The 27084-nt window shown below is 44.0% G+C and overlaps 1 protein-coding gene across 3 annotated transcripts in view; it reads right to left on the bottom strand.

The window, feature by feature from the left end:
* Window positions 1-27084, bottom strand: part of SH3PXD2A (SH3 and PX domains 2A) — a 247934-nt gene that overhangs the window by 57565 nt on the left and 163285 nt on the right. The window contains exons 1-2 of one of the 3 annotated variants that reach the window (XM_041461001.1): window positions 18905-19149; window positions 15066-15197 (exon numbers count right to left, since the gene is read on the bottom strand). In XM_041461001.1, coding sequence (XP_041316935.1) covers window positions 15066-15197; window positions 18905-19046 — 274 coding nt within the window. In that variant the 5' untranslated portion in view covers window positions 19047-19149. Of the gene's footprint in view, window positions 1-15065; window positions 15198-18904; window positions 19150-27084 lie in introns of those variants that run through there. The other 2 variants (XM_041461002.1, XM_041461000.1) reach the window with 2 other exon arrangements.

The following is a 27084-nucleotide window of genomic DNA, read 5'->3' as shown; positions in this document are numbered from 1 at the left end:
TGGTCACACTGCAAAGTCCTCTGCCTCTGAAATCCCTTCTACCAGCCTTCAAATGGTAATTTCCGAACACTTTTGGGCAAAATTCCACCAACAAAATACTATTGTTTTGAAACAGAAAAGGACAGACAAACATCCAAAGAGAAATTCAAAGCACCTGCTGAAAAGACTCCACTAATATCTCCACAGTCCTTGACTAGTCAACACCTTACATTTTTATTTTTAAAACCTACTTTTGCCACGATTCTTGGACCTTTTAAACAAACATCATCAAATTCCACTACGGATTTAGACTTCACCACGTGACTTCACTTCTCCAAGCACAGAGCAAGAGTCTTGTGAGAAGGCTTCGCTTCTGCCAGCATCCACGTCCAAGTTCTCCAGCCCTGGACAGCAGAGAATCAAAACAAAACAGGACAGCTGCGTAACAGCGGTCAGCCTCCTACGCTGCGGAGCCTCCTGGCTACTGATGAATTTTGTGAGCTGTCAAAAGGAGCTGGGCCCATCTGCCTGCCTGCTGGCTCTCAACTGCACGGCCTGGGTCACCACGCCCATGCAATGTTCTGTCCTGTGCATGGGACAGGAGGCACGGCTCAGTCATTTCAGGGAAGATTATGAAGCTGTACGAACATCCAACTAAACAAAAACCTGATATGGTCCATCCTGAGAGATGGAGAGGTGCACACAAATATCATGCCCAGTTGGACACCCAGTTATAAGAACTAGAATGATCAGGGACCACTTATTGACTTGAACAAAACTGATATCCAGACCAATTCACTGGCAAAACTGCACAAAGTCCAGTCAATCAGTTGATCACTGTCTCAGTGCTGGCATTCTTGAATGGAAAGCAGCAAAAGAGCAGAGAAAGGTGGATGGAAAACATGACCAGCAATGCAACTCATTTTCCTCCTCCATACTAGAAGTTAACACAGACAGCAGAGAGCACAAGAAGGAAAAATTAAGGAACAGATAAGAGGGCATAACAGAAGGATACATCTGAGTAGCAGACATCAAGAAAGAAGTCAATTTAAACTATCCTTTGCATTTCAGGCCACACAGTACCTCCCACAGCTAATGCACCTGGACTGTTTTCAAGGATGCTGGCCACACACTGCTCACATAAACTTCATGGGATTAACACTACAGCCTGTGGGATGAATCATTCATATATCTTTCTTTTTTTATCCCACATTAAAATCTCAAAAGGAAGAAAACAGTGGCTTGCTCATAACAGATTTTCTCTCTCTACTCTCCAAAAACATGCAAAGGACTTGTTACCAATTGGATATGCTAGGGCTACAGATACATTCCAAAGGAGTATGTAGCACCAAAATAAAAGCTCTTAAGTTACTTTACATCGTTGTAAAGAACTGTCATGTACTGTCTTCTGCTGTTCTATAGCTATTTGTTGTATTACAAATAGAAGCTGTCTACCTCAAGAGTGAGCTGGCCATTGGTGAGCATTCAGGGGAACTTGCCTTACTGGGTCACTTTCTCCCAGAAAGGAGGACTATTCAGCTTCAGAAGTCAAAGATAAGTAGGTCTGACCTCCATTACAGCTTCTGTTGAACAGTTGTGAAATATGCTTTCTGAAGTGATGGCCGTTTTTAGGTCAGTCAGCCTACAGCAACTGAGGCTCCTTCCTGCCAACTCAAAAGAAAAACACAAAGTACCAATGGATGGTTTGACTCCAGAGCTCTACCTTGTAAGTGCAATTCTAGTCCATCCACCAAGACCTGATGATGGCACAGCTTTACAGCTACAGAAAAACGCCTCAGCATCACACTGTCAAGGGTAGAGTAAAACTTCAGTCCCAAAGAAACACAGGATTTTGATTTCCTTAAACTGAGGAACATGCTGTGTTACATTTCCTTAGATTAGAATGTGCTCTTGACAGGAGAAATTAGAGGAGGATTTAGCTTTCAGAAAAAATCATTAGTCACATTAGGTTCTTGACAGAAGGTATAGGAGATCAGTGAAAAGGAGCTAGAGACACAGCAGAATAAATGATACCCAGGAAGGAAATCACTAATCTCCACCTGCACTCAGTTATCCTCCTTTCAGATCTTCCCCCCGTGCGCACTTAAGCTTCCAAATTTACCTGAGGCCACTCAAGTGGTCCGTTCAGGACTCTGCTCAAATAAGAGGCAAAAAAGAAATAGAGGAAGGATTATAAGGTTTGAGAATATGGAGAAGAATTAGTAGGTTTGGCAAGTTTCAGCTGTAGCAGATGGTTTTCCTGATGTACCAAGGACCTGGCACTGCCTGTTTACAGAAGCCAGAGTAGCTCATCTGGCAGCCTGCAGCCTTTGCTAAGGTAGAGGTGAGTTTGGCCCAGTCACTGTTTCAATGCCTGGCACTGCAGTGCCTCCAAGACACACTTGCCAAGGGCAAGTGCATGCCCAGGCACTCAGCCTCTGCTACATCTACACGTAATTGGTGGAAAAAAGGCCCTTGTGCAACTCAAGTGCACCATGCAAGGAGGTGGCGACACTGGCATTTGTCACAGCATTACAAAGGGTGGCTACATCTCATCTGTGATGGAAGTTTCTCTGAAACCACCAGCATTTTCCCTCAAACGTCTCTACAGAACCATTCCCAGCATCCAGAGCCAAATTTAAACCAGTGTCAGCAGGGATCTTGCAAGACATCCCCAGAACCATTCCGATCCCGAGATCCTACATGCACATTCTGCAGACAGTGTGATTATTGTGGGATGTTGGTTTCTGTGTGGGATTGTTTGCTGGGGAGTCTCTGGGGTGGCATAGGGAAAGCAACACCCTTTCATGTGGCTGACTCTCAAACCTGGATACTTCTGTGAAAGAGATACTTAAATCCCCAGTTCTCAGTGAAGTGGAAAGGTTCACACACCAGCCCCAGAAGCTCACTTGTTATTTTAAAGCCAACAGGCTAACAGTCCAGGAAGTGTATAGTCAGCTCTAAAAATACAAAGACATCTGGAATGACCAAGTTTGTAATTTAACTTGTAGCTGTTACAGGAACCAGTTTTGCTTGCTGTGTTCAGGATGAGCAAAAGAGGCATTTTCTACAGGACTCAGTTATCCAGTTGCCTGGCAATGAAAATAACATCCTATTTCTGGTCATTCTACTTTTATTCAAGGACATCTTGGTCACAGACTACTCGAAGCAAGGGAAGAGCTTGCAAGCTCACCCAGAGCACACAGCCATGCCACAATTTTAATTCTTATACTCTGCAGAGCATTTCTTTCTCAGTAACAGTAAGGAATTTTAGTCAGAACTAAGAACAAAACACCAAAGAAACTATCCCTCAGACTCCTGATCCTGTTTTCAGGCAAACAAGCAAGCTTCACCTTCCCTCCCATGAGTCAGCGTGTTCAGTGTTGTCCTTGCAGACACCCAGAAATGCAGACTCTTCAGAGTGGTTTCCAGGACACTGAATAAACTGGCTTTGAGTTTAATCCTAGGGTTTCAACGGTCAGTGATGGATCTTGCCAAGTCCACATTAGCCATCCTAAATCTCCAGCAATACTCAGTTAAGACAAATGGGTTGAGTCTCTCCAAGCAGCTCTTGCTCCTCCTCGTGCATGGAGGCTCCAATAACATCCAAAAGCTATGAAAGTTCATGTGGGAGAATGAAGTGTCATTTCTGAACTTACCATTGTTCAAGCCAACAATTCAAGTTTAATGTTAGATGCTGTTCTTCTAACCTTAGGGTCACCACTTCATGAAGATTTACCCTGCAATGCCCTTCTCCATCACTTCCATTGTGTTTGAGTAGGAATCATGTTTAGGGCTTTCATAACTTCAGTTTCAGCCCACTGGAATTTGTCATTCCACCTCCATTCTAGGTTTGGTCCCTAAGAGGGACCATCCTTTAAGAAGGACACATTTCAGTGCACACATGGTCACGGTTTGAGAGCCAGCACAGCGCCTCAAGACCTGCACATCAAATCATGAAGGTGTCACCTTACCCTCATCAGCACAGACATGCGCCTGACAGCATTGATCTGGCTAGTCAGGCTGCTGCTCATCATGAGAAAGCAACTTGCTCTTTTCTCAAACCACTATCAAACCAGTCTGTGATTCTTAAAGAAACATATGGCAGGTGATTAACAAAGAAGCAAAGTGAAGCTCAGTCTGCAGCCCGAGTGCACCCAGCACTGCCCTGACTCTCCAGGGGCTGGGAGACAGGATTGTACTAACTGACCAGAAAGGGTGGGCATGTGATGGGAGAAAGAGATCAGCTGGAGGCAGTTCTGCAACTGAATCACAACAGCTTTTCAAAGCAGTACGTTAGGGCATCCCAGCAGACACTCACATTGCAGGGAAAAATAGGAGATACAGACCCAAGTGAGCTCTGGGAAATACTTGCTGTTATCACCAAGATGAAGTCTGACTACATTGCCAATACAACTGCAGCCCAGCTTCATTTGAAATAAAGTGATGTCCCACTGCATGTGCAACTTTCAGATGAAGTCACACTGTAACAAGATACAAAAAACTGAACTTGCCAGTAAATGTAGTAACAAGAAGCCAGCAGTAAAACAGAGCTCCAAGAGAGCCCATCTCATCTGCTGCCTCTTCTACAACTGCTCTGGTTAATCCAGACACAAGCCAACATCTTTCTACCAAAAAATAATTAAATTCTCCACCAAGAATGCCAAAGTCTGATGTCCCAGCCCAAGGGAGTGGATGGGAAGAGTCAACATGCACCCTTTTGTCAAACCACCCCCTAAACCTCATTGTATTATGGCAATCCTAAGCAAGGCAATTACTCCTATAGGTTTTGCTAAATCTGAAGATGGACAAGAAACTGGTTTGTGGCAAAAGTGAACTCTTTTTAACATGAAAACCAAAAGCATGGAGTTATGCTGCTGGTCGTAACTGAAATGCGTCTGCTAATGATTAAAGCTTCCATTTTGCTGCCAAAGTATTATTGGAACTGCTTATTTGCTGTGCAGCTTGGGAGAAAAAAAATCTCTTCCATCCTTTATTAATCTTGTCCTCATCTGACACAACAAAAATGCACCATCAGTCTTTTTCTTACTTGGAAAAACAGGCCTGAAAGTCACTCCAAGAGCCAAAGTCTTTGCGTATAATTACTGTCTTGATTAACTAGAACAAAGGGCAGAAAACATCAGTCATTATGCATTAAAGTTAGTATTTTGGAGGCTTATTTGAAAACATTTCATCTACCTGCTTTCTTAAAAGTAACTTTGAAAGAAGAAAAAACTATGAAAAACTATAAGAAAAAACTGAAATAATTTAGAAGAAATTATTTTTTAGGTTTTTTTGGTTGGTTGTTTTTTTAAAAGCAGTCACATCCAAAGGAATGTAGCTCACAGGATAACTATGGGACTCACTGGAAGGCCTCAGCAATAACACTCGTATCTTCTTGGCCCCAGGTAGTTTCTTGCAGCAGTGCTGAGCTGGTGACCTATTTGGCTGATATAAGAAACTCAATAATTTGAAAGTTTATTCATTCTAATATAAAAAGCAGATTTTCCTTGGAAGGATTTTCTTGGGGCAGATTTCAGGGTCCCGAAACTGTCAGTGACTACATAAACAGAGTAGGCAATGACTGAAGGCTCCAACAGGGGTTGCTATGTAAATTTTTTTTCCTTTTCAGCCTGCCATCCTGGGCTCCAAACAGGGTATGCACGAGAAACAGGGAATTGAACTGCTGAGCATAAAGTCTCAGCAGAGGACGGTTAAATGAGAAGGGAAAGAGGAAGAAACTTGCAGGCAGCTGGAAATTTCAGAATTGAAGTTTTCAGAGGCCTGGTATATATCTTAATATCTATAATTCAAGAGTAGCTGGATGTGTTGTATGGCAAATTTTAAGGCAGCAAAGCCTGTGTGCCACTGCTCCTCCACCCTTACCAACGTGCCCTGTTCGTCCGAAGCTGAAGAGCCTTTATGCACAACTAAGCCTTCAAGTCTGTGGTTTCAGCGGTCACATCCCACCCTCTCCCCAGCAGACAGACTAACAGGGCAGTCTCAGAAATCCTGAACAGATTTCATGCCCACAGCTGGCAAATATGAAGCCCAGACATGCTTGCTCCCTCTCCTGCTCCTAGAGCAGGTCTGAGGGGGTCTCAGTGCCTTGGATATGGAGAAATCAAAACAGATGCAGACAAAAAACAATGTTTGCAAGGGCTGACATTGATATCTTTTTTCCCCTTTGAAATACACTTCTTGTGGTCTGAAGACAAGAAAAATCTCCTCACATGCTGACCTGGCAACCAGGACCTCTTTCAGTCCTGCCTGTGTGAAGGCTTGGCCCCAGCAAGTGGGCTTGCTCTGCTGGCACTTGTGAGGCAGGGGGGTTCCTCTCTTTGGCCTCCAATTGCCATTTCTTAAGAAATTAGAGAAGTGTAGATGTCCTCTAACCTACAATTAGATTGGAGCTCTAACCACAATTAAATGAGTAGTATATTGTTCTACGTCAAGCCAGGTGGACAGAAGTTGAAAAGAGAACCTGTTTACTTCAGTGGAATGCTTAGAAGACAGCATGGAAAAAAAGCAGCCCTAGAGATAAATACTTAATATACTTGGTGACTTCCTAGTCACAGCAATCACCCTTCTCCTGAGCTGTGAGAAATTCAGAGGTGTGGGAAAGCTGTCCCACAGAGGCATGATAGCAGCTAAAGAAAAGACAAATGAATGCAAAGTCAAAGTGGTGGGACTTTAGATGTCTCCACAAAATGGAAAAAAACCTCACATAATTGAACTAGCCCTGTCACAGCACCAGTTCCTCAAGATTAAGACAAACAATGGGAGTAAAACTAGAAAAATTAATACAAACAACAGATTATAGCCCAAAACATTTGAAAAAATATGTTCTAGAGGGACAGTTTCAAATTTGAAGCTGCTTTATGACTTAATCTGGAGAGATGTTTCTTTAAAACTCTTTAAAAGGTGAACGCTACATAAAAAGGATGTGATAGGTAGTGTTAAAAAGGAGAATGCTTCAGAGAAACATGACCCCATGACATCTTTTCTGTCTCTATGACTTGTTAATCAATCTTTTCACTCTACAGGGGAGTGAAATGAGGCAGTGTTGCTTGGAAAATAGTAATTAATTTCTTACTACTCTGAAACCTTCAACTACGAACCCAAGAGAACATCAGTACTAGTTATAAACACACTGAAGGCCACTTCAGTGTGACTCTGAGCTGCTCCCAAATCAAGTGGGAACCTCGACAACACAAGCCACAGTCAACAACTCCATCCCAACAGCCAAAACACCCCCAGCAGCAGAGCTCCAGAACAGCCAAAGGTGTCCCAGGAAAGCTTCAGCAGAAGGAGGCACTGCCAAGGGCAGAGTTTTAGCAGACAGACATATTTCAAATGTTCTTAATGAGCTTGTCATCAAGGAGGCAGAGCAAATACCAACTGCAATTTGAAGCTGGGCAAAGGAAAACCAAGCAAGGATGTCTTTGAAATGCAGAAGAGCTTCCCAGAAGGGATGGAAATGTCACAGCACAATTAAAGGGACACTCTCCCCTTGTCACAGGGTTAGAACAAATTGCACCAGCAGAAAAGTAACAGCCCACCTTAATCCCTTGGCACAGTCACAAAACAACAGGCATTTCAGAGGTGGCAGTGGAGAACAACCTCATTTTCCACAGTGATAGAGGACCACTACAAAACAAACGCAGTAGTAACAACCCTGCTGTGGTTCCAACACAGAACTGCCTGCCAAGCTCTTAAACAGAAACAAACGTCAATTGCCATGAAAGTTACTAAGTGGGACAGAGGAAGCCATTTAGACATCACAAGATAGCAACATAAATATCACAAAACATTCATAACTCAAGAATTTTGTTTTATGCAGCAACATCCCAAGCTCAGCTGAGGTGTTGGTGTGGTGATGCTCAAGCAACAGGCAGGCCTAGGAACTTCAGTCCCAATCCCTTATTATTCAAACCTATGTACAGGGCAGCCTTGAACTGAAGCTCAGAGGGAACTACTTCACAAGTGTTGTGGCATGATTCCTTTCTGAGCACAGTAAATTCAAGTTTAACTGTGGAAAATCAAACGAGGGCTTCAGCCATACCAACATGTTTTGACGGCTGAAAGTAAAACAGCCAGAAAAAGAAAGCAACTACCATCCTCCTTATGCTTGCAGAGGCATAGAGCTAAAAATTCAACCAGATTAGGAAAAAAGCAAGACAAAAGGTGTTCAGAAAATAGCTTACAAAACAATCACCAGAGAGCTCAGGGTAGACTGTCAAGGGCTGCTTCCAGCTTACTACATCTGCTAAAGTCATTAGACAGTGTCACCCCACCCTTGGGCTCCCAAGGGCAAGAGCAGAGGAGGGAGGGCTCCTCCTCATCTCCTGCTGACCCGGCTGTTTCTGGTGTGAGTGTAAATTCTCTCCATCCCTTCTACATTTTGCAAACAGGCCACTGGAAGAGGGAGTGCCTGTTTGCAGGGTTGGTCAGGCACTGTATTCCCAGAAAGGAGCTGATTTCCAGGAGAACTTGGCTAGAGCAAATCATCACATCCAGTTTTACCTCTCTGCTCTAAGTTTGTCCCAGGCTTCCCCTGGAGCCAGCACAGAACCTGGGTTAGTGCAGATGTCCCTGTTCCTCCTATCAATATCCGTTTCCATTGACTACTTTAAAACAAGGCACCCAGGCTCCCTCCAGAGACAGCAGTTTCCAAGACAGCTAAAATTTAAAATAAAACCCACCCTTTGCAACCAGATGCACCAACAGGATGCTTTGCTTATACTGCTGCAGAACAAAGCAAAAGAACAACCAGTCTTGATCACTGCCTCCAAAAAGCCTGAAGACAAAAACACTGCTGCAGTGAGACAAGCAAGTGCCACAGAGCATCGTTACTCACAGCTCTGAACCTCTGCCTGCCCACAGCAGCCCTTCTCCTAAGCTGCAAACATTTGGAGGAGGAAAGCATCTCTGCTTTGCCAGCATTGTCCCTGTTTGGAGAGAGAACTTCTACAAACACTGTTTTTTATGACATTAAACAACTTTCCAGTAACTCCCAGCCAAAAATTCCAAATCACCCACCCTGCCTCCTCAGACGGCCTGTGTTTGACTGCATTAGTATGTACACTGGACAGAAACTGCAGCAGGACAGGAACTGATTCATAAGGGGATCAAGTATCCTCTGCTGCTGGGCTGGTGCCAGAAAGGCAGGACACATGGCAAGGCAGCAGTGCATTCAGAATGGACACTGAAGGCTACACAGCTTTGTTTTCTAAAAAGAGGTTTGGGGTGGTCCTTTAAACCACCTTTAAACTTGGCTCTCCTTGTCAGAGAGTTATGAACACTGGCACACAGAGCAGCAGCTTGACAAGCTGTCCCAGGTATTTAGTGTCACGCCTAAACCTGTCCTCTAGGATAAAGCCAAAGGTGCTACAGGAAAAGTGTTCAACCTACAGAAGTGTTTGTTTCTTCTCAAATTCCAGGCACAGCTCAAGGACTGACCAAGAAGGGAAGGGGCTGATGTATGAAGGAGTATTTACTTTTTATATCATGACCTTGGTCTCTTACAAGGCTTAAAATTCAAATACACAGACACACTGGGAAGAAGTGGAAACACAGAGAACAGAAGTAGTTTTTCAGAACAAACAGCAGGACAAAACCGGGGGTACAAACAGAACTCAAGTCCTGCATCATATCTGATGAATTACACTCTCTTGAAATGCTACATAAAGGAAAAAAAAAACCCTCACTTTCTAAAGGAACCCAACACACACCAATTGCACCTGAAACAAAGCATAGTGTTGACAATTTCTGTGTCTGGTAGCACATCTGACCAGTGGATGCAAAGCTATTGACAATTCACAAGCAAACTAAGAAACTGCATTTGCAATTTGCTCTAGAGGTACAGCAACATTTGAAACCTAGAAAGCTGCTAGATTGCCACTTATCTGTTAGAATAAACAGAAGTGTACTGGGTTTGGCCAGCTTTTACATGATAATACTAATGCTCAGAGACATTTGCTAGCAGTGCACACAGTCCCTTCTGGGCACAGACAGGGGAATCACAAAGACAAGGACCTAGAAAAAGAGGTAGAGCACCAAAAGCAGATGCAAGATAGAAACAGTCATCTTTACAACATTTAAACAAAAGCCTGACCAACACTAAAGAAAGGTGACAAAAAAATCAGTGCTACTTGCAAAAACAGGCATGGCAGAAGGGGTATAAAAATGCAACACTGGTCCATGAGTTGTAAGAAAACCTATTTCTCTGTTTCTACTTAGAACACTTTAAGGGTGTGCCTTTAGCCAAGATGAAAGTAATCTTGGCTCCTTCTGGTACCAAATAACTCCACTTACTTAACCCTGGAAAGCAACACCTTCAGATAAAGGGTGCTGCGTTCCCCATGAAGAGGCAGAAGCCTTACTCCAAAAGCCCTCAATCTAAGAACAGGCAGCTTCCAATACAGAAGCCAGTGCATCCCCAGGAATTGAGAGTTGTGGCCCTTCTATGTCCCTCTCCTAGGTCACAACTGCAGCCAGTGAGCAGCACCAGTGAAACCAAATGGTGTAACAGAGGACATTGCCACGCACACATCTCCTGACACTGTGTGGACAACCAGCAAGTCCCAGGATCTCTAAGTCAGGACCCCCAGATGAGCAAAGATCTTCCTCATGGATACTTCAGCGCCAAGTCCACATCCCAGATAAAGTGAGAAGAGCAGCCTCCCTTCCCAGAGATTCCTTTGGGTCCTGATAAAGTTACACTAACCATAATAGCCTTGTCTTACATATTACATGTACTGTAACACTGAAAATTGGTCTGCAGTTATGTAATTGCAGAGGAAATGGCTACAGCCCTGCTCAGCCCAGCAGAAAACGCCATCCCACGATGCCTGCACCGCAGGCAGGGCTCCCAGGGGCTGCAAGGAAAGAGCTCCCATCCTGCCTGCAGGCAGAGCAGCAGCAGCAGAGGCAGAGGTGCTCAGGACTGTGCTCATACTTCACTGTCTGTCAGGTTTTCCATTGCAAACACTGCCGACACAGTTTATAGCTTGACCATTTCAAGCCACATCCATGCAAAACTTGGCAGAGAGGGAGCTGCTCTGGCCCTCCCTCTTCCACCTTAAAGAAATCTGTCAGATTCCTGCTTTAAAGTCACAACATTTCTTTTCTGCAACAGAAATACATTTTTAAGTCATTCCCGAGGCTTTTTTTGGTTAAGGTTTAAAAGAAGCCTATGTAGTCGACAGACAGGACTTACGTCAACTACTCACATAGTTTTTCTGAAACAACTCAGAAATGTTTAGATAGTGTTGGACAGAGCAGGTTGATTACACCATGCCTTTAAACAAATCACAGTCACTTCTAGCAAGAAACATAAGCCCTGTAACTACAGCCCCTTTCCAGACAACATCTGTAGAGACTGTAAACCTCCTTTTTTCTCCTGATGCATTACTACATGCAGATTTTCCTCCCAGCTAAGGAAAAAAAGAAACAGATAAGTATTCATCAGATACAACAGGCACACTGGGTATTTTCCTCTTATAAACAGAATTAAGGTCTGAAGGACAACTTTTGTTGAGCCAAGATAGGCGTTGGCTGCAAAAACCAAATGCTGAAGCCTGAGAGCTGGTACACTACTAAATAACTTGTTCTGAAGTACAACAGCTTTATTTAAGTCTAGCAAGGCTTGCTTCCACAGTAATTGCAGCAATAACCAGGTTATAGTGACCCAAAGGCTTCACAATTCAGATTACGGGTTTTGGAATTATTCACCACATATACTACACTGACCTTGCTCTTAAGTCATAACAGTGGAGAGAAGTTTGAAATTCAAATAATGTCCACATAATAACTTTCACTAGCACAAAACTTATCCAACTATTTCAGTGAAACCAAAATGAGACAAGGCCCTACCAAATGGGCTTGTACACATCTACCTGTGAGACACCTTAAACACCATCTCTTATATGAGAAAATTAACACTGAGCAATGCTACACAGTAAGTGCAACACATTAAGGTGAAGCTAAAGAAGCTTGATGAAATATCAGATAATAATAATAATAATAATAATTGATAATAATATTCAATAAATCAAATACCAGATATCTCCCCCCTTCTACCTCTGCCCTATACACTGGGCTCTGAACAAGCACTGCTTACATCCCTTCAGGAAAGCACACAATTTGGAAGAAAAGATCAGAAAAGATGGTAACTCTAGCTCAGGCCCTAGAAGTGTGCAGAAGAAAACATCCAGCAGGATGTGAAAAGTGCACCATCATTTGAAAGCTGACTGTGATGTTCCTTGTGTAAAAAAAAAAATAGGGACATTTGACCAGAAAAGAGAAGGTGTTTCTTTCCTATGAAAGCCAAGCAACAAAGCCAAGTTAAAGTTTTTTCTGCTCCAGAAACAAAAAAACCATTTAAGTGTCCTTGGCATCAGCAGGCAACCCACTCAGGCAAGGTTTTAAAATGAAACAATCATCTGTGCCTTTACAAACCTAACCTCCCCTCAGTACAGTTAAACACCCAAAGCAGACATGATATGCCATATACATGTCTGTACATACAAGGAAGTTCAAAATATTGGCCCAACATCACATCCAATACACACTGTCCAGTCTGACAGGACTTTTTAGCTGTCAGCTAACAAGCTGTCCAGCCACTTCTCCTTCCCTCCACTGAAGACACTGTCTCTGCTCCAAGTGACATCCAAGTCACCTGGCATCTCCTTTGCATGGATTAGAAGAATGAGCCTAATTTATACATCACAGGCAAAGCTTCACAACACTTACAAGGCCAACATAACCATACAGTCAAATGAAGCATTACACATGTGCAAAGCCCAATAATCTTATTTTCTTGGAAATTATATCCCCTTGGAAATGATACGTTCTTAGATGTCATAACCACATTTTCTAGGTTTGCTTGCTTACACTAAGCAGATACTCAAATTCAAGCCATAATTCATAAATTCTGAAAGTCGAATTTTGACAAAATTTTGCTAGTTTCATTACATGCCATCCAAAGGTTCAGTTGTAGTTGAAGAGACAAGATACAGTATTGAAGTAATTCCTGTGGTGTCCCTAACCTAGGGAAGAATAAAGAGACTGTTTCGAGTCCTGTTATTGGAATAACTAAATCAAAAGCTCCCTACAAGAACAGTTAAAAAAGGCATCCAAGCAAGTGATGCTCTCTCCATCACCGATGTGTGACTTATGAGCTTATCTGTTGGTGTTTGGTTTTTTTTTTAAGGATATAGATATCTTTATTTTGTACATATATAAAGACCAAAAGGAGAGCATGGAATTTCAGGCTTCAGATTTCCTTTCTTGTTTACATGGACATGAAGGAATCTGGCTGCCAAGCATCAGAATATGGTTTTAAGAAGTATAATCCAAATTCAAGGATGTTCCCTGAGAAGAGTCCCATTCCAGGACCTACTAATTAATTCAAACCCTGACATTCTCCATTTCTATCTCTGCATACCATGTGGTTCAATACAATGTGGTCTGAACTGGGCAAGGCAGAGAGGCCACACTAAATGAAAACACAAAGGAACTGTAACTGGAATTCAGACACTTCTTGCATTATTTAACTGCCCAATTAATTCCCTTGGCTCCATAAGCCATTAGCCAAGACAAGGATACCATGAATATGAATGCAAGTTGCCACAATATAACCAGGCTCGCTCTGATGGCAGGGACACCCACTATTGACAATGAGAAGCTGCAGGATTGGAAGGGAGGATGCTTGTCCCCTAGGCCAGACACAGTTCAAGAAGCGAAGACATTTTTCCCTCTTCAATCAAAACTACTGCTGTTAAGTGGGGCAGATGAGCAGTTTGGCTTCCATTAGTTTTGCGAGTGATACAGTCAGTACCCAGGAGATGGGTATTTCTGCCCACATTAGCCAGTGTCTTTCCACACACAATCCTTGTGGACTCCACGCGAAATCACCAGCCAGCAAATGACTGTATCACCTTGGGCCAAACAAGCATGAGGCTCTCATACAACACAGAAATTACCACTCCATTAAAAGAAGGGGAAAAAAACCACAATGCATCGTCATCTCTCTGGATAACCTGGCTCAAAGCTCTGGAAGCTGAATTTGAGCCTCAGATCAGAGTGCCCCAGTGTCCCCAAGCTCTGCTGTGCCCAGCACACTCCAGAGCCTGCCAGTGGAGCCCTGAATGTGTAGGCACCACAACGTGAGCCTTGGCTTCAACAGATCCAAATGTCAGCAGCTTCTCCAGACGAGGACACACAAGTCACGAGTGGGCTGGAAACCAGTCCTGGACAACAGCTCTGGATTAATACACAAGGAGAGCTGGAGAGGAGGAGGGGGAGCTGCTGAAGACAGGCAGTTATTCAAACCAGCTGCTAAGCCACTCCAACCACTCACACGTACACAGCCTCCTGCATGTGTTCTGCCCAACTGAAAGCAACCAGGCATCCAAAAGTTAGAGTACAAAAAAGAAATCTATACAAACACTTGCCAAAAATCTCATTTTCCAAGTGCAAGCTGGTTATTCTACACATGGCAGAAGGGGATTTCATCTTGCTTTGACATTACAGCCCCTGTCTGTTTGCTTCAAAATTCCCCAATCAACACTTCTGCAAGAAGTTTTGAAACTGTGCATGGCCACGTATTTATCTACGCACATTCTCTCCCCTCCCTACTGAGCTCTGGGCCACGGGCTAAGCTGTCAAGCCAAGTTTCATCCCAAGCAATTTTTAAACACTCATCCTATAAATCCTCTGCAAAGGGAGTTAGTAATGGAAATACTGACAGAAACTTGAAGAGACAGCAGGGCAACTATAGCAGCCTACTATACATCAGCTTCATTAGCTGCAGATCCTTCTCTCCGTCACCTTCATTTTCCATTAGCGTACCTTGGCTAATTAACACACAAAACCTATGAAACATTCTTACAGTAGAAGGCAACATTTGGCCCCCAGCCCAAATCAACATTGAAAAACTTCAACATCCTCTGCCAGACATAGTAACTGTACCAGATGGAGCAAACATACAGCTAACAAGTAGTGATGAGGAAACTGAAAGCAGAGGAACAAATGCAAAAATCAGACCATTAGAAGAGGGGAAAACAGCAAATATAACTTACCGCTTTCATTTTTCTCTATGACATCCACGACCTCTCCAGCCTGGAGGCTGATCTCAGAGTTCTCCTGCTTCTCATAGTTGGACACCACCACATATTGCTCCAGGATCATGGGTTCAGAGCTAGCATCAGCACCTGGGGAAGGGAAAAAGCAAGCTGTAAGCCAGCTTCCAGCCATGGCTCCTTGAGAGCGACCTCCGTCCATCCGATTCACAACAGGCCAACTTGTCACCAGAGCCAAGCGAATCAGCAAACAACCCTGGCTCGCAGCATATCCCCAAATGGCTGGCCATATAGAAACAGCCTCCTCTGGCCCACAACCCAGCAGCACAGAGGGACATTGGAGAGAAGAAGAAGAAAAAAGGGGAGGAAAAAAAAATGTAAAAAGGAGCCAAAAAAGTGAATTAGTTGCACAGTTTCATGATGGATTCTGAAAATAAACCTCTTCCCAACATGGTTTCCACAATCCTTGCTCCCATTCAGAGAAAAAAATCCTGGGCAGAAGCAGTATAAATCCACAGCTGAGCCATCCCCCCAGTAAACCCAAAGAAGAAACAGCTCTCCCCTTGGCGGCTCAGCTCCTTCTCCACTCTAAAGGCTTGAGCTGAAAGTCAAGAGGGGGCTGTAGATGCCAATCATATTCGTCTGCACTGCAGCCCTTAAATAGAAACACATGAGCGGGGCTGAAAGAGAGGGAGGTGGGGTGGAGGGAGCGAGGGGAGGGCGGGGAAGAGTGTTTACTTGAAACAGAAGAAGAAAAAAAGTTATAGCGCCAGATCGCTGCTCCAGCTCGGCCGCCCCCCGCCTGCCCCGCGGTTCCGCATTCCCCCGGCAGCGCAGCCCCGGCGGGACGGGCTCGGCTCCCCCTCTACATCGCCTTTCTGGAGCCCTCGCAGCCAGCCCCCAGTTGTTTGATTTCTCTTCGGAGCAAGGGCTTTCGGCTGTCAGAGCCATTTATGAATGAGAGCAGGCGCTCACGCCAACAGGGGCCACGAAAGGTGCAAAATAACGCTCTCCTCCCTCCCTTCCCCCACACCACTGGTCTTTTTTTTTTATTATTATTATTAGCATTTCTGACTTTTTCACCCCCAAACCGAAATCGTGGGTTTCGAGGTGGAGCCACGAGGCAGGCACAGCACAGTGCCAGATGTGGAGGGAGCCCGTGCTGCATCTGGGCGCTGCAGCGCAACACGAACAGCGCAGACCCTGCAATCCCGAACCCCGGCACGGACCGGCTCTGCTCGGCCCAGAAACCGCCTTGGCAAGGCGTGAGAACCTCTCCGTTTAGGTCTTTACTTTGTAAGAGCCAACATGCCTTAATGCAAAATTATTTTACAGGTTTTCTCAATTACAGCTGTTTGGGGCCTGGCATTATTAACATTTTACATATCAAGAGGCAGTTCCTGTTGCTCTGGATTAAGATGCCGATTGAAAGGGAAGACAGAAGCAGATATACAGTTTGCTGAATGTCCCATTTTACACAACAGGGACACAGCCAGGAGCAGACTTCGGGTTTTCCTGAATTTCTGATGACAAATTGGCTACAGGAGATGGGAAGGAAGCAGCATGGTCTGAAACTGTCCACCAGAAAAGTCAAGGGACTGACAGCCAAGCACAGGATGCTGGGTGCTATATTTCCAAACTCAGCATGTTCGTGTGTGTTTGGACTGGAGATGCAAAGTGATTCTACAGACAAGTAATTAGCATCCCTGCCAAGAAAGAGGTAAAGAATGCCTCAGCCATTAAAACAGCATCCTGTGAAATGAAAATCCTAGAAAAAAAGCAATTAATTCAACTGTTTCCTGAAAGGAAACACTATCACAATGCCTCCCCTCGGACCAGGTTTAAGAAATCCAGAAAATTAGAAGACTTACTTGCTCCCTAAGCATGCCTCTGCCTCTCCTCAAATTACCTAAGTTAATTTTCTTTAAAGAGGAGTCATCTCCTCTAGAAGCTTGTGTTTAAGAGATTTAGCTTTTCTATAGATAGTTGAAGCACAGCCAGTAGCAGGAATAGGAGGAGAAGACCATGAACTGACAACATGGAAATCTATAATACAAATTTTCACCATAGCTGTCCATTCCAAATAAGCATCACGTTTCACTTCATGATCAATCACCCTGACTCATGCACTCTGGTTTAAACCAGTGCTAGTTGGGCTATCTAGAGTACAATGAGATGCTTTCCCCTGTTTCACACTGTTTCCCACAGTCTTTTCTCCAGTCCAGAATCCAGCAGCATTATAATCTTCCTTCAACCTGCTTAGGCAAGTAATACCTACAACCCCTACTTTATTTTAGTCTTGAGATAAATACAAGTTTTTTAACTAGAAACAAAAGCTGTCATGGACTTACATCTGCACATGCACCCAGCAGAGAATTCAATGTGTAGAAAGGCAAGAGGGACCAAACAGTGGCAAGGGGAGCAGGGGACATGCAGGAAGCTAACTGCTAAACCAACAACTCAAATGCCTTCATTCCTCCAACCTACTGGGCAGTTTTCATGGGACTGGAGTAAGGAAAAAAAAAATCCAAAAGACTGCATGGGCTTGCTGGCAGGAGCAGTGTTCATGTGATGCATGTGTCCCCGCTGGGAACAAAGAGAGGACCAGGCTGGAGCACAGGCTGGCAAACACCCCGCCGGCAGCCACAGAGGCCACACCAGGGACTGTGTGCCAGGGGAATGCCCTTGCCAGGAAACATGGAGAATCAGCACTTCAAATCCACCTCCATAACTCTGCTTCAAGAAAAAAAAAAAAAAAGGCAATTAAAACAGTTTGGCAAGATATGAGAATGCAGATATAACCTATCTGAAACCCAGCAGGGTTTCTCTGGGTTGCTGTGCCCTGACTTGGATAAGGTAGTCACTGCAGGAGGATTTCTTTGTCACTACAGTGGCTGGAGGAACTCATACAATTAAGAGATTGTTTTAACAGACGCTTGCATAACTGCTACAGGGCTCCTATTAAGACAAAAAAAAATAGAGTGATAAATTCCTTGTTCTAGGAAGTAACCAAGGTCAAACAAACTTGTTCATTTACAGCTGCAGCAGATCATGCCTAGAGGATATCCCCGTTTCGAGGCGTGGGGTCCCTGTGGCTCCTGGAGTGATGGTCACCCCAGATTAGGTACTGCACAATGGGGAAGGTTTCAGTAAGAGCAAAGAAAGGAAGAAGAGGAGGAGGAGGAAAAGACAGAAACAGCTCCTTCCAGTAACCAAAAGCCTTAACCATTTTCTGGGTAGCCTGTTTTGGGTTGTTTCTACATTCCCTTCAGGCACAGTCAGTAAAGTAAGGGACTCTCATCCTCCTCAGCCTCCCATCCCCCACAAGCTTTAGATGAATTACTGCTCAGTGACACTCAGGATGCCCACAACATTGCTGCTACACTATGTCAGACTCTCCAAAAGGGATTCAAAAGAACAAGACAGGCAACACCACAGGCAGCACAGCACCAATTACACCCGCTGCCCTGGGCGCTTCCGCATCCCTCCAATTAGTTTAGGTCTAATTTGTAACACAGGACACAGCATGCATTGAAGAGTAACAGCCTGCTCAGTGTCAGCACACAAGGGGACAGGGATGCAGCGTGGCACGAGTTCCCCAGCAAGCTCACATGCAGCTGCAGTACCACCCTGACACAACAGCCCTACTTTTTAAAAAGCATCTTCAGCCCAGGCAGGAGAAATGGAGAGCAGAGGACAGCATAACATTGATGTGCCAGGTAGAGGTCCCCCCTCCTCTCCCTCCAAAAAAGCAGAATTAGTGTTTTGGTTAAGCTCCAACTTGCAAGCCCTCCCCAGAGCAGAGCACAGATTGCTGGCTGAAATAAGAGTTTGCTTGCCTCTCCATTTCTTTTTGCCTCGAGTCCGTTTCCCGGTTAAAGTCTTGAGGATACCCCTCCTCCTCTCCATAGGGCTCCACTTTACAATCCTCCCGCTCCTCACCTCAGCACTTCTCTTCTTGGGGCAGAGCAGAAATGTCATTGGAGCTTGTCCATGCCCCTCAGAGCTGGCACTATTAAGTGACAGCAGTTGCACCCTGTCCCCCTCACCAGGCAGCGAGGAGGGAGCATCATTCCTCCTGCTACACTCGGAGACCAGCAACGACTGTGAAAGCCTCCTAAATAAGAGCGCAGAACGTCCGTTCCAACAACATCATCCTCCTCCTCCTCCTGTGTTGCAACAGCTAGGACCTATGATGGTTTTGCAATAGCCAAAAATGAAAACCACCAACTGGACTCCAAAAATAAAATCATCTGGATATGGGAATGTGAGACTCCTGATCTTTGCCAGATTACTCTGTTGTTATCAGGCTATAAACATGTCTGCTCTTTTAATCCATATAGTGCACAGGCTTTGATATTGCTCTTTCATGATTATCAATCAAATGTTTACAGATTAAGACTAAAATGAATTAGTACTGAGCTGGTCAGTGGAAGTCCTGCAGAAGCAGCCAAAACCACAGAAACGGCCAGTGAACGCCATAGGGGTGAGTCACAGCTGAAGAACCAACTGGCAGGTAGTCCAGCCCTTCCGACATGGGCACAGCTGCTGGGACACGTGCAGAGCCTGCACGCTGGGGTGCCTGGCAGACACGGCCCCGAGCGTCCTGGCATTCCAGAAGATAATGGCAGAGCTCTGCACTTTTCCACACACAGGGAGGAGTAACTGTGGTAGCTTGGATCTAGAGCTGCGGTTTCTCGTTAAAGCCAGTTCTTGAAGGGTAAACTTTTATGTGTCTCTGAAATACTCCTTCTGGGGAAGGATGAAGGGAAAAAAAAAAAAGCCCAGAATAGCAGCAAGCCTACTTAAAATCCTCAGACCAGTCTAACCCCTTACAGCAATCATACACCCAGCTCTAAACACATGGAATTCCTTTCCCAAAAAACTTCACCTCTTTTCTTTCTTATCAGAAAGACCACATGACTATAATAAATAAACATTAAAATTGCGTGTTTCCTTTAAGCCTTCTAGCTGTGATTTAACCTGAATAGTGTTAAGATAGAGAGCTTAGGTCTGTCTAAAAATTGGGTTAAGTGTGTACTGCACACAAGATAAAACAGACTTTGCCATGTAATGCATGTGAGAGTACACCAGAGTTCATCACATCACAGCAGTGTTGGAAAAGCAGTTCTTAAAATAACCAGTTCCTAGAGTAAGCAGTGAGATGAGACTAATGAAGCCTGCTACAAATCTCTATGGGGACAACATGGATTCAGATCAAAACTGTGTTTCCCAGTCTAGGATCTCTCTTCTATTCAGTGAGAGGGTTTTTTTCTTGTCTTGGTGCTTTGGATTTTTGTTCATTTTTTGTTCTTTGTGTGCCCTAAACAATCAGGGCTTTGACTCATCTCCTAGATACTCCTGCACTGCAGCCTGTCACACTTCAGCCCCATTGCCACTTACCAAAATTCAGACTGTATTTATACATCAATTATTCCTGGAGGTAAGACTACTACTGCCACAAGCTGTGAGGGAAGGGGATTCATCTTCATCTCTCCCACCAGACAGCAATCCTCCCAGTCCTAACAGTGTTTAGCCTCAGAGTTCAGAGGCTCTTGGTGTAGCAGCCCCAAGCCACAAAGCTTTAGGGACAGAGACAAAAGTTTATCACCTCCCACAGTTATTTCAGAAATTCAGTACAAAGCCAGTCTCAAGGTCTGGATTATTGCCAATTATAGAAGAAAAACATTTGGGCAAGTTTATCAAATGGGTTATTAATACACTGTGATTTCTGTAGTTCTTCCCTGAGCCTGGCCAGGTAGCTCTTTTACAAAGCACAAAGACACTCTATGCATTTTCAGAAGAGTTTGAGAAGCAGGTGACACTCTGCTATTAGATAGAGATGGGTGGAAAGCAGAAAGGGAATGGTTTGGATCTGACCACCTAGGTAATGCAGAAGACTCAAAGCCAGAGAAGTTTAGCCTAAAACCTTGTCCAAAGCCCAAAGAAGAAAACAAGATTGAGCATCATGCACCCAGCAATGGCCAGGTCAGCATGTAAACCCTCTCACCCAGCCTGGCAGCCGTGACTGATGTATGACAAGTTTCTCTCTAAGTGAGCATCCATCCAACCATCCACCTTCCTTGCTCATGTGCTCTGCAAGCCTTTCAGGACATGGGGCAATCATAGCCAAAGCTCTAGCCCTTCTTGCTATCTTTTTGGCTAAACATGCCAAAATCTGGTCTAGATAGTAACGCCATGAGCTGCACTAAGTGTCTCTTAACCTCCTGGGTTGCTGCTAAAAACAGCTATAGGGGCCCATGCCAACAGCACACGTTGCCACCAAGAAGAGACTATGATCAGCAATCACAGCAGCAAAAAATTATCTGGATGCCTGGATTCATTCCCCACCACAGGACACACGTAATACTTTCTGTCACTGCGTGAACATTCAAGAGTCTGGGAAAAGAGGCAGCTTTAACTGTAGATTGTGGCTTCCAGCCCTGGAGTGTGTGTGACACACAGCTACAACCTGCAGCAAAACACAGCCCCCATGGGGAGCGCCTCAGGAATGAGCCTGGCCCATGGTAAATGGCAGGAGCTCTCTGAAGCAGCTGCTCCAGTTCAGTTCTTCCCTCTTTACAGCCCTCAGCAGCATTTCCAACGAAATCCTGACCAACAGAAAAATTCAGTGGTGACCTTTGCCAAGTGGAGCCTATTGGTCTCGGGATTTTTATTTTTTATTTTTGATCTGCTAGGTTTTAAAATAGAGCCAAGAAAAATTAGAGGCAGGAGGGTGAAAGTAAAAAGTTGAGTCCTCTTTCCACTCCTTCTTGGAAAGTTGGCTCTCTGAACAGTGATTCCAACCAACTAGGTTACAGGTAGCAACAGTTAAGAATACTTAAGTGGTATTTTGCACACAAATCTGTTAAACTGCTTGGAGATTTTCACACAGCTGCCAAACTGGGTCTTCCACCAGGCTGAAGTCACCAATATACTCTGGCATTCATCCTAGTCCTGCTCAGTGGTGCAACACATTCCCATCCCTCCACAAGGCACAAAGCAACCAGCCAAGGATTTTAACAGCAGCCAGGGTAACCAAACTACAGTCCCACCACAGCACCCCCCAGGGTGTGGCTGTGTGGCACCCATCTTTTTCCAAAGTACAAAATGAAACCACTTTAATGTCGTGGTTAGAGTCTGCACTTCATGGAGCAGGTTCATAACTTCAGCTAGAGCTTGGGCAGCATGAAACTGGCTTCTGTTCTCATCTCCAAGCCACAGCCTAGCTAGGACACATAAATGTACTACATAGGTAAAGATCACATCCAAATTCAAGTCTGATCTACCAGCTTGACACATCAGGATACAGCCTATGGCAGATCTGGACTGAAGAACAGCTATTTTGGAAACTGGGGATCCATTTGGATAAGAAACTCAAAGGCCACGTGAACTAGAACAGCATGGGGAGCTAAGAACTTGCCAAATGCACATAAGACTTTTGAGCAGCACTATGTATCAACATTCACCTTCTCGAGCACCATGCAATGCAATGAATCACTTATATTTGCACACTCATCATGCACTTTTTTTTCCTGCCAATCTAGCAACATGCATTTAGCTAAAAGCAGTAAGCAGAAGGAAAAAAATTGTATCTATTAAAGACTTTGCTTTCTTACCCTTTGAGAAGGCTAAAAACCTTGGCATATCACAACATGAAACAGTCCCAACAGACCTATTGAGTCAAAGAAATCCAACCTCACCCCCCAGCCTGGTAATCTGAGGGGTTCTTGTCATTCTTCCTGAGGGACACCACCTCTTCTGTCTCCTCCTTAACATGTTTCTCTCCTGCTCAGTCTCATTCTGTTTTTCTGTCTTAACTTCTCCATGACCTACGAAGCAGCAGGCTCCTGTGACTGAATACTTCAGATATTTCTGCACTTTTATATCCAGTTACCACCCTCAAATTAGACCTATTCTGCAAAGATGAGGCAGAACCCCCCAAGAAAATATTCAACTTCTGTCAAGAACAGTGTTTCTGGAATCACAGCAGTCTTGCTCACAAAAAAAAAAAAAAATCAGACAAGCAAGCACTCATCCATCAAGGACGGTGGGATTTTGTTCACATACTTTTAACAGGGCATGAACTTGAATATTTACTAAATCTGGTATAAAAATCAGCAGGAGTGTTTCCATCTTTCCTTGCCCCAGGACCTATATGTAGCTTTAACTGCTTGAGTGACCAGCCCAGCATCCTGTACAGACACGGGATCTATCACTTGTGATCTCTCCTTCTAAGTCTGAAGGAGAAGGGAATTCTTCTGTGATATTCCATGTCAAGTGACAAATATTTGCAGAAGAAATCCACTGGTTACACAGCAGAAGTCCTGATTCCTTATAGTATAAAGCTTAGTTTTTGCCTTGTATGGGACTACTGCTCCCCAGTCCCTGACACCTCACCTAGAATCTGTTCCCCTGCTTCCTCCTCCTTCCTGACTCATTGCGACAAGGAGGCTGATGCTCCCTTGAAGATTTTGCATCTTTATCAGAGTTTCAGCTTTTTCATGCAAAACCACTTCTATTTACTGGGGAAATGCAAAGAACATTTCAGAAGGATAAGGAGCACACAGTCAAGTTTCTCTGCCTTATCCTGACCCATAAAGTTTCTCTCACATAGAAGAGTGAGAGCACAGCTGTACAGGTACTCAGCTGTGGCCAGACTCAGCCCACCACAAAAGGGGAAGCTGCCTTGGACTGAGGCTTTGGGTTGGGCAAGGAAAATAAAACCCTGCAAACTACTAACCCCTGCTAGCAGCATCAAGGTGAAGCAGTCATCAGAAAAGCAAAGCTCTTCCTTACCAGAAATCATGCATCATGAAAACCACTACACAATTAGACAACAGATCCTGGGTATCCACTGTCAGAGATTCACATTCAAGACAACTCCAAAACCACACACAGCTTGAGCTAGAGAATTCTGGTTTTAATAGCATGCAGAACACCAAGACACAAGAATTTACCTGGAGCGACACTCTTTTTTGGAGTCTCAGACAAACTGGACATCCAAACTTGAAATCCAATCATAGGGCAGCCATGAAAGAAGAAAGTAATTAGAGACACAAGAAAACAGTCAAAACCAGTCATATCAGAAAGTCTGAGAGTTAGTAAAGGCACCTTTGAAAGAGGCAAAGTTTTTCGTAAGAGTAGTGTTGGCATGATGGGGACTCAGAGGAAGGTCAAGTCATAAGAAGCACCCAGTTAATTTTTATGTTTTAGTGGATTTGCAGAACTTCTGAAACTGATCTGTAGGTGATCCAATTTTGAGGTCTAAGAAAAAGATATGCCCTGAGCTTATTCCCAATAGCTCAGAAGACACATACCAAGAGACAGTTTGACTTATTAAGCCTCAGATCTGCAAAACTATTTATCTTTGCAGCTGTTAATCATACCCAAAAGACACATAGACAACTCGCAGAGATTGAGCTTAGCAAACACGTATAAGTTTCTACAAGCATCTTCTTACTATGGAATTGCATTAAGGAAAATAACAATAGACAAATAATGCTCCATAGAAAAGAGTACAAAACTCCAATAAAGATACATTCAGAGTATAATAGAAAATCCATTTTTTAACCAATGAATGAGACAGAGATCAGGTTAAGGTGAAAGCTGATAGGAGTTGCTGCCAACAAGGTCAAAAGGTTTCCCTCCCCCTCCATGAAATGAGGTGGAAATACTTGGCTTGGGAATTTGGGAATAATTTTCAAATGTTGTTAATTTTTTTCTTGAATACACTGGAAATACATTTTGAAAGTTAACAGATTTTCTCCCATTTCTAAATAACAAACACTCCCCTTCTGTGGGATGAAGGAGCAGAAGGGCAGCTGTTACTCTCTCCTTGCCTGGGAGAAGAGACATCTAGAAAGATATGTTTATAGGACAATCTAAGAATTTCTTAAATTCTGACAACCCCAAAATGCAATTTGAAAAGCCTATTTGCAATGGAGAACCCTGTTCTGCACCCAGCAGTTTAACAACAGAGAAGATGCACCCATCAACCAAGTGGAGAGAAAAGCAGGCTATACTGGTGGCCTTGTCTATTTGTTACTGTCTTTTGAATTGCAGAGTATCTCCAAGACAATAAAAAGATTAATAGATAGTAATATAATAGATTCACAGTACCTATGGAACTGAGGAATTGCTAGCATGATACAAACATTAAGAAACAGCTTTCAAACCTTCCCAATGGAAACCAGAGGTCCAAGAAACACATTGCTGTTTTCTCAGCACTAAGGGAATGCTGAGGTTTTGAAATCCTTTCTTTAAATTAGGGACAGAATTTTCATTGTGTAGTTGCACTGCAATTCAAATGGATTCAGTGCTTTGACTACTTTGCAGTAAACTCTCTATAGTGGCAGCTTGGAGAAAATCCTGAAGCCTTTCAACCAGCTGACTCCCAAACCCATGTGCTGCACTGTCACAATATACTACAAAATACACAGTGATAAATAACAATAATTTACTTTGGACTACCATTTAAGAAAAAATGAAAAAGGCTTAGCATTGGTGGAGTGCAACAGGAAATAATCTGGCAGAGTAACTTGTGCTGTAGCTCATGGAGGGAATATACAGCATGTTTCTGTTACAGACTCGGGCACGCACGGGAAAGGGTGTGAAGGAGTTGTTGTCAGCAACTTGTCTATTAGCTTTTGAATAGACTTCCACTGCCTTCAGAGCACAATTATGAACTTCAGTCAGCTGTCAGATCTTTTTCCACACAGAAGAACCTGAATATGACAATGATAAATCAAGCAGATGATGTATTGCAGGAGTAACTGAGAAAGTTTCAAGTTTGCCCCCACCCAAGCTGCAGCAAAAGACAGAAACAGCCAAAGTTAGAGGAGATACACTGCACTTAACACAAGTTTAGGGCTACCCTGGATCTGTCCACCCAAGAAGACAGAGAGTTTAAACCTAGATCAACAGTAGCCACATCGACAGACACCCATGTGAGATCTCACCATAAATAAAGCAATTCTGTTAGCAATCAGCAATTTCTCACAAAAAAACTTCTTTTTAAACAAAGTATTTTTTCTCCTTGTCAAAACTATTGGCTTAAGCCAGAAAAGAAGGGCAATATAAGTATTAACTGGTAAACAATCCAGTTTAAACAGGTCACCAGTGTGGGCTTCCCAGCCCAGGAAGCAGCATAACAGCAGCAGCACTTCTGAGCTGCCCCAGCCTGACAGCAGCTAGAAGTGGATGAGGTTGCTTCTGAAGCAGAAGACAGCCAGCATATTTCAGCTGCTCCTGCACATCTGCTTAGCATTAAACTTCCTTCTTGGGGATTTTTTTTTTTTTTTTATTCCAAGACGTTTAAGCTCTAATTGCTACCAGCTTTTAAGAGTCCCCCCTACAAATAATAAAAATATCAGACATTAGTGATAGATTCCACTTCACAGAGAGCTCAAACGAAGAGCCGCGGCGGGAGCCAGCGTACGGGGAGGAGGTCAGAGGCCTCAGAAACATGCTGTGCCTGAGCCAACAAAACACAAGCTTTGAACAGCCCCAGGTTTCCCCTTTAGGACAGGGTTTTACTGGAATTCTGCATGAGGCTTGGAGCTGGTTTCCAATGGGATTGGTAACAGTAAACGAACAAACCTTTGCTTCCTGCCACTCCTCTCCCCCAGTGCCACACGGCTGAACACTGGCTGGTCTCAGATCACTTGGAAGTGCAGGGTGGGGGGAAATCTCAGTATCTGGAAGGAAAATTAAAGTTGCCTGCTCAAAGCAGGCCACTCCTAGGGCAATGGCATCCCAATTCTGCTCTTAACACCAGTCCCCCACAGCCCCTGCTGCTGGCTTCAATTGGAGCCAGAACAAACTCCTCCTACCGGAATTATTTTTAAAAGCTCAAAAAGAACATGAATCCATAAATTACAGCTAAGTCACGAGGCCGAGGCAGTTGTGAAGAGCACAGAAGAGGCTTTCCTTCAGAGCCACACTGCACAGAAATAGCAGCACAGCAGGCACGTCACTGGAAGTGGCTGCTGAACCCCATCCCATCGCTTTCAAGCTG

The sequence above is a fragment of the Pyrgilauda ruficollis genome, unplaced genomic scaffold (genome assembly GCF_017590135.1).
Source record: "Pyrgilauda ruficollis isolate IOZ18807 unplaced genomic scaffold, ASM1759013v1 scaffold15, whole genome shotgun sequence".
Taxonomy (NCBI): domain Eukaryota; kingdom Metazoa; phylum Chordata; class Aves; order Passeriformes; family Passeridae; genus Pyrgilauda; species Pyrgilauda ruficollis.
The sequence above is the reverse complement of the archived record's forward strand: the minus strand, read 5'-3'. Positions and strand labels throughout refer to the sequence as shown.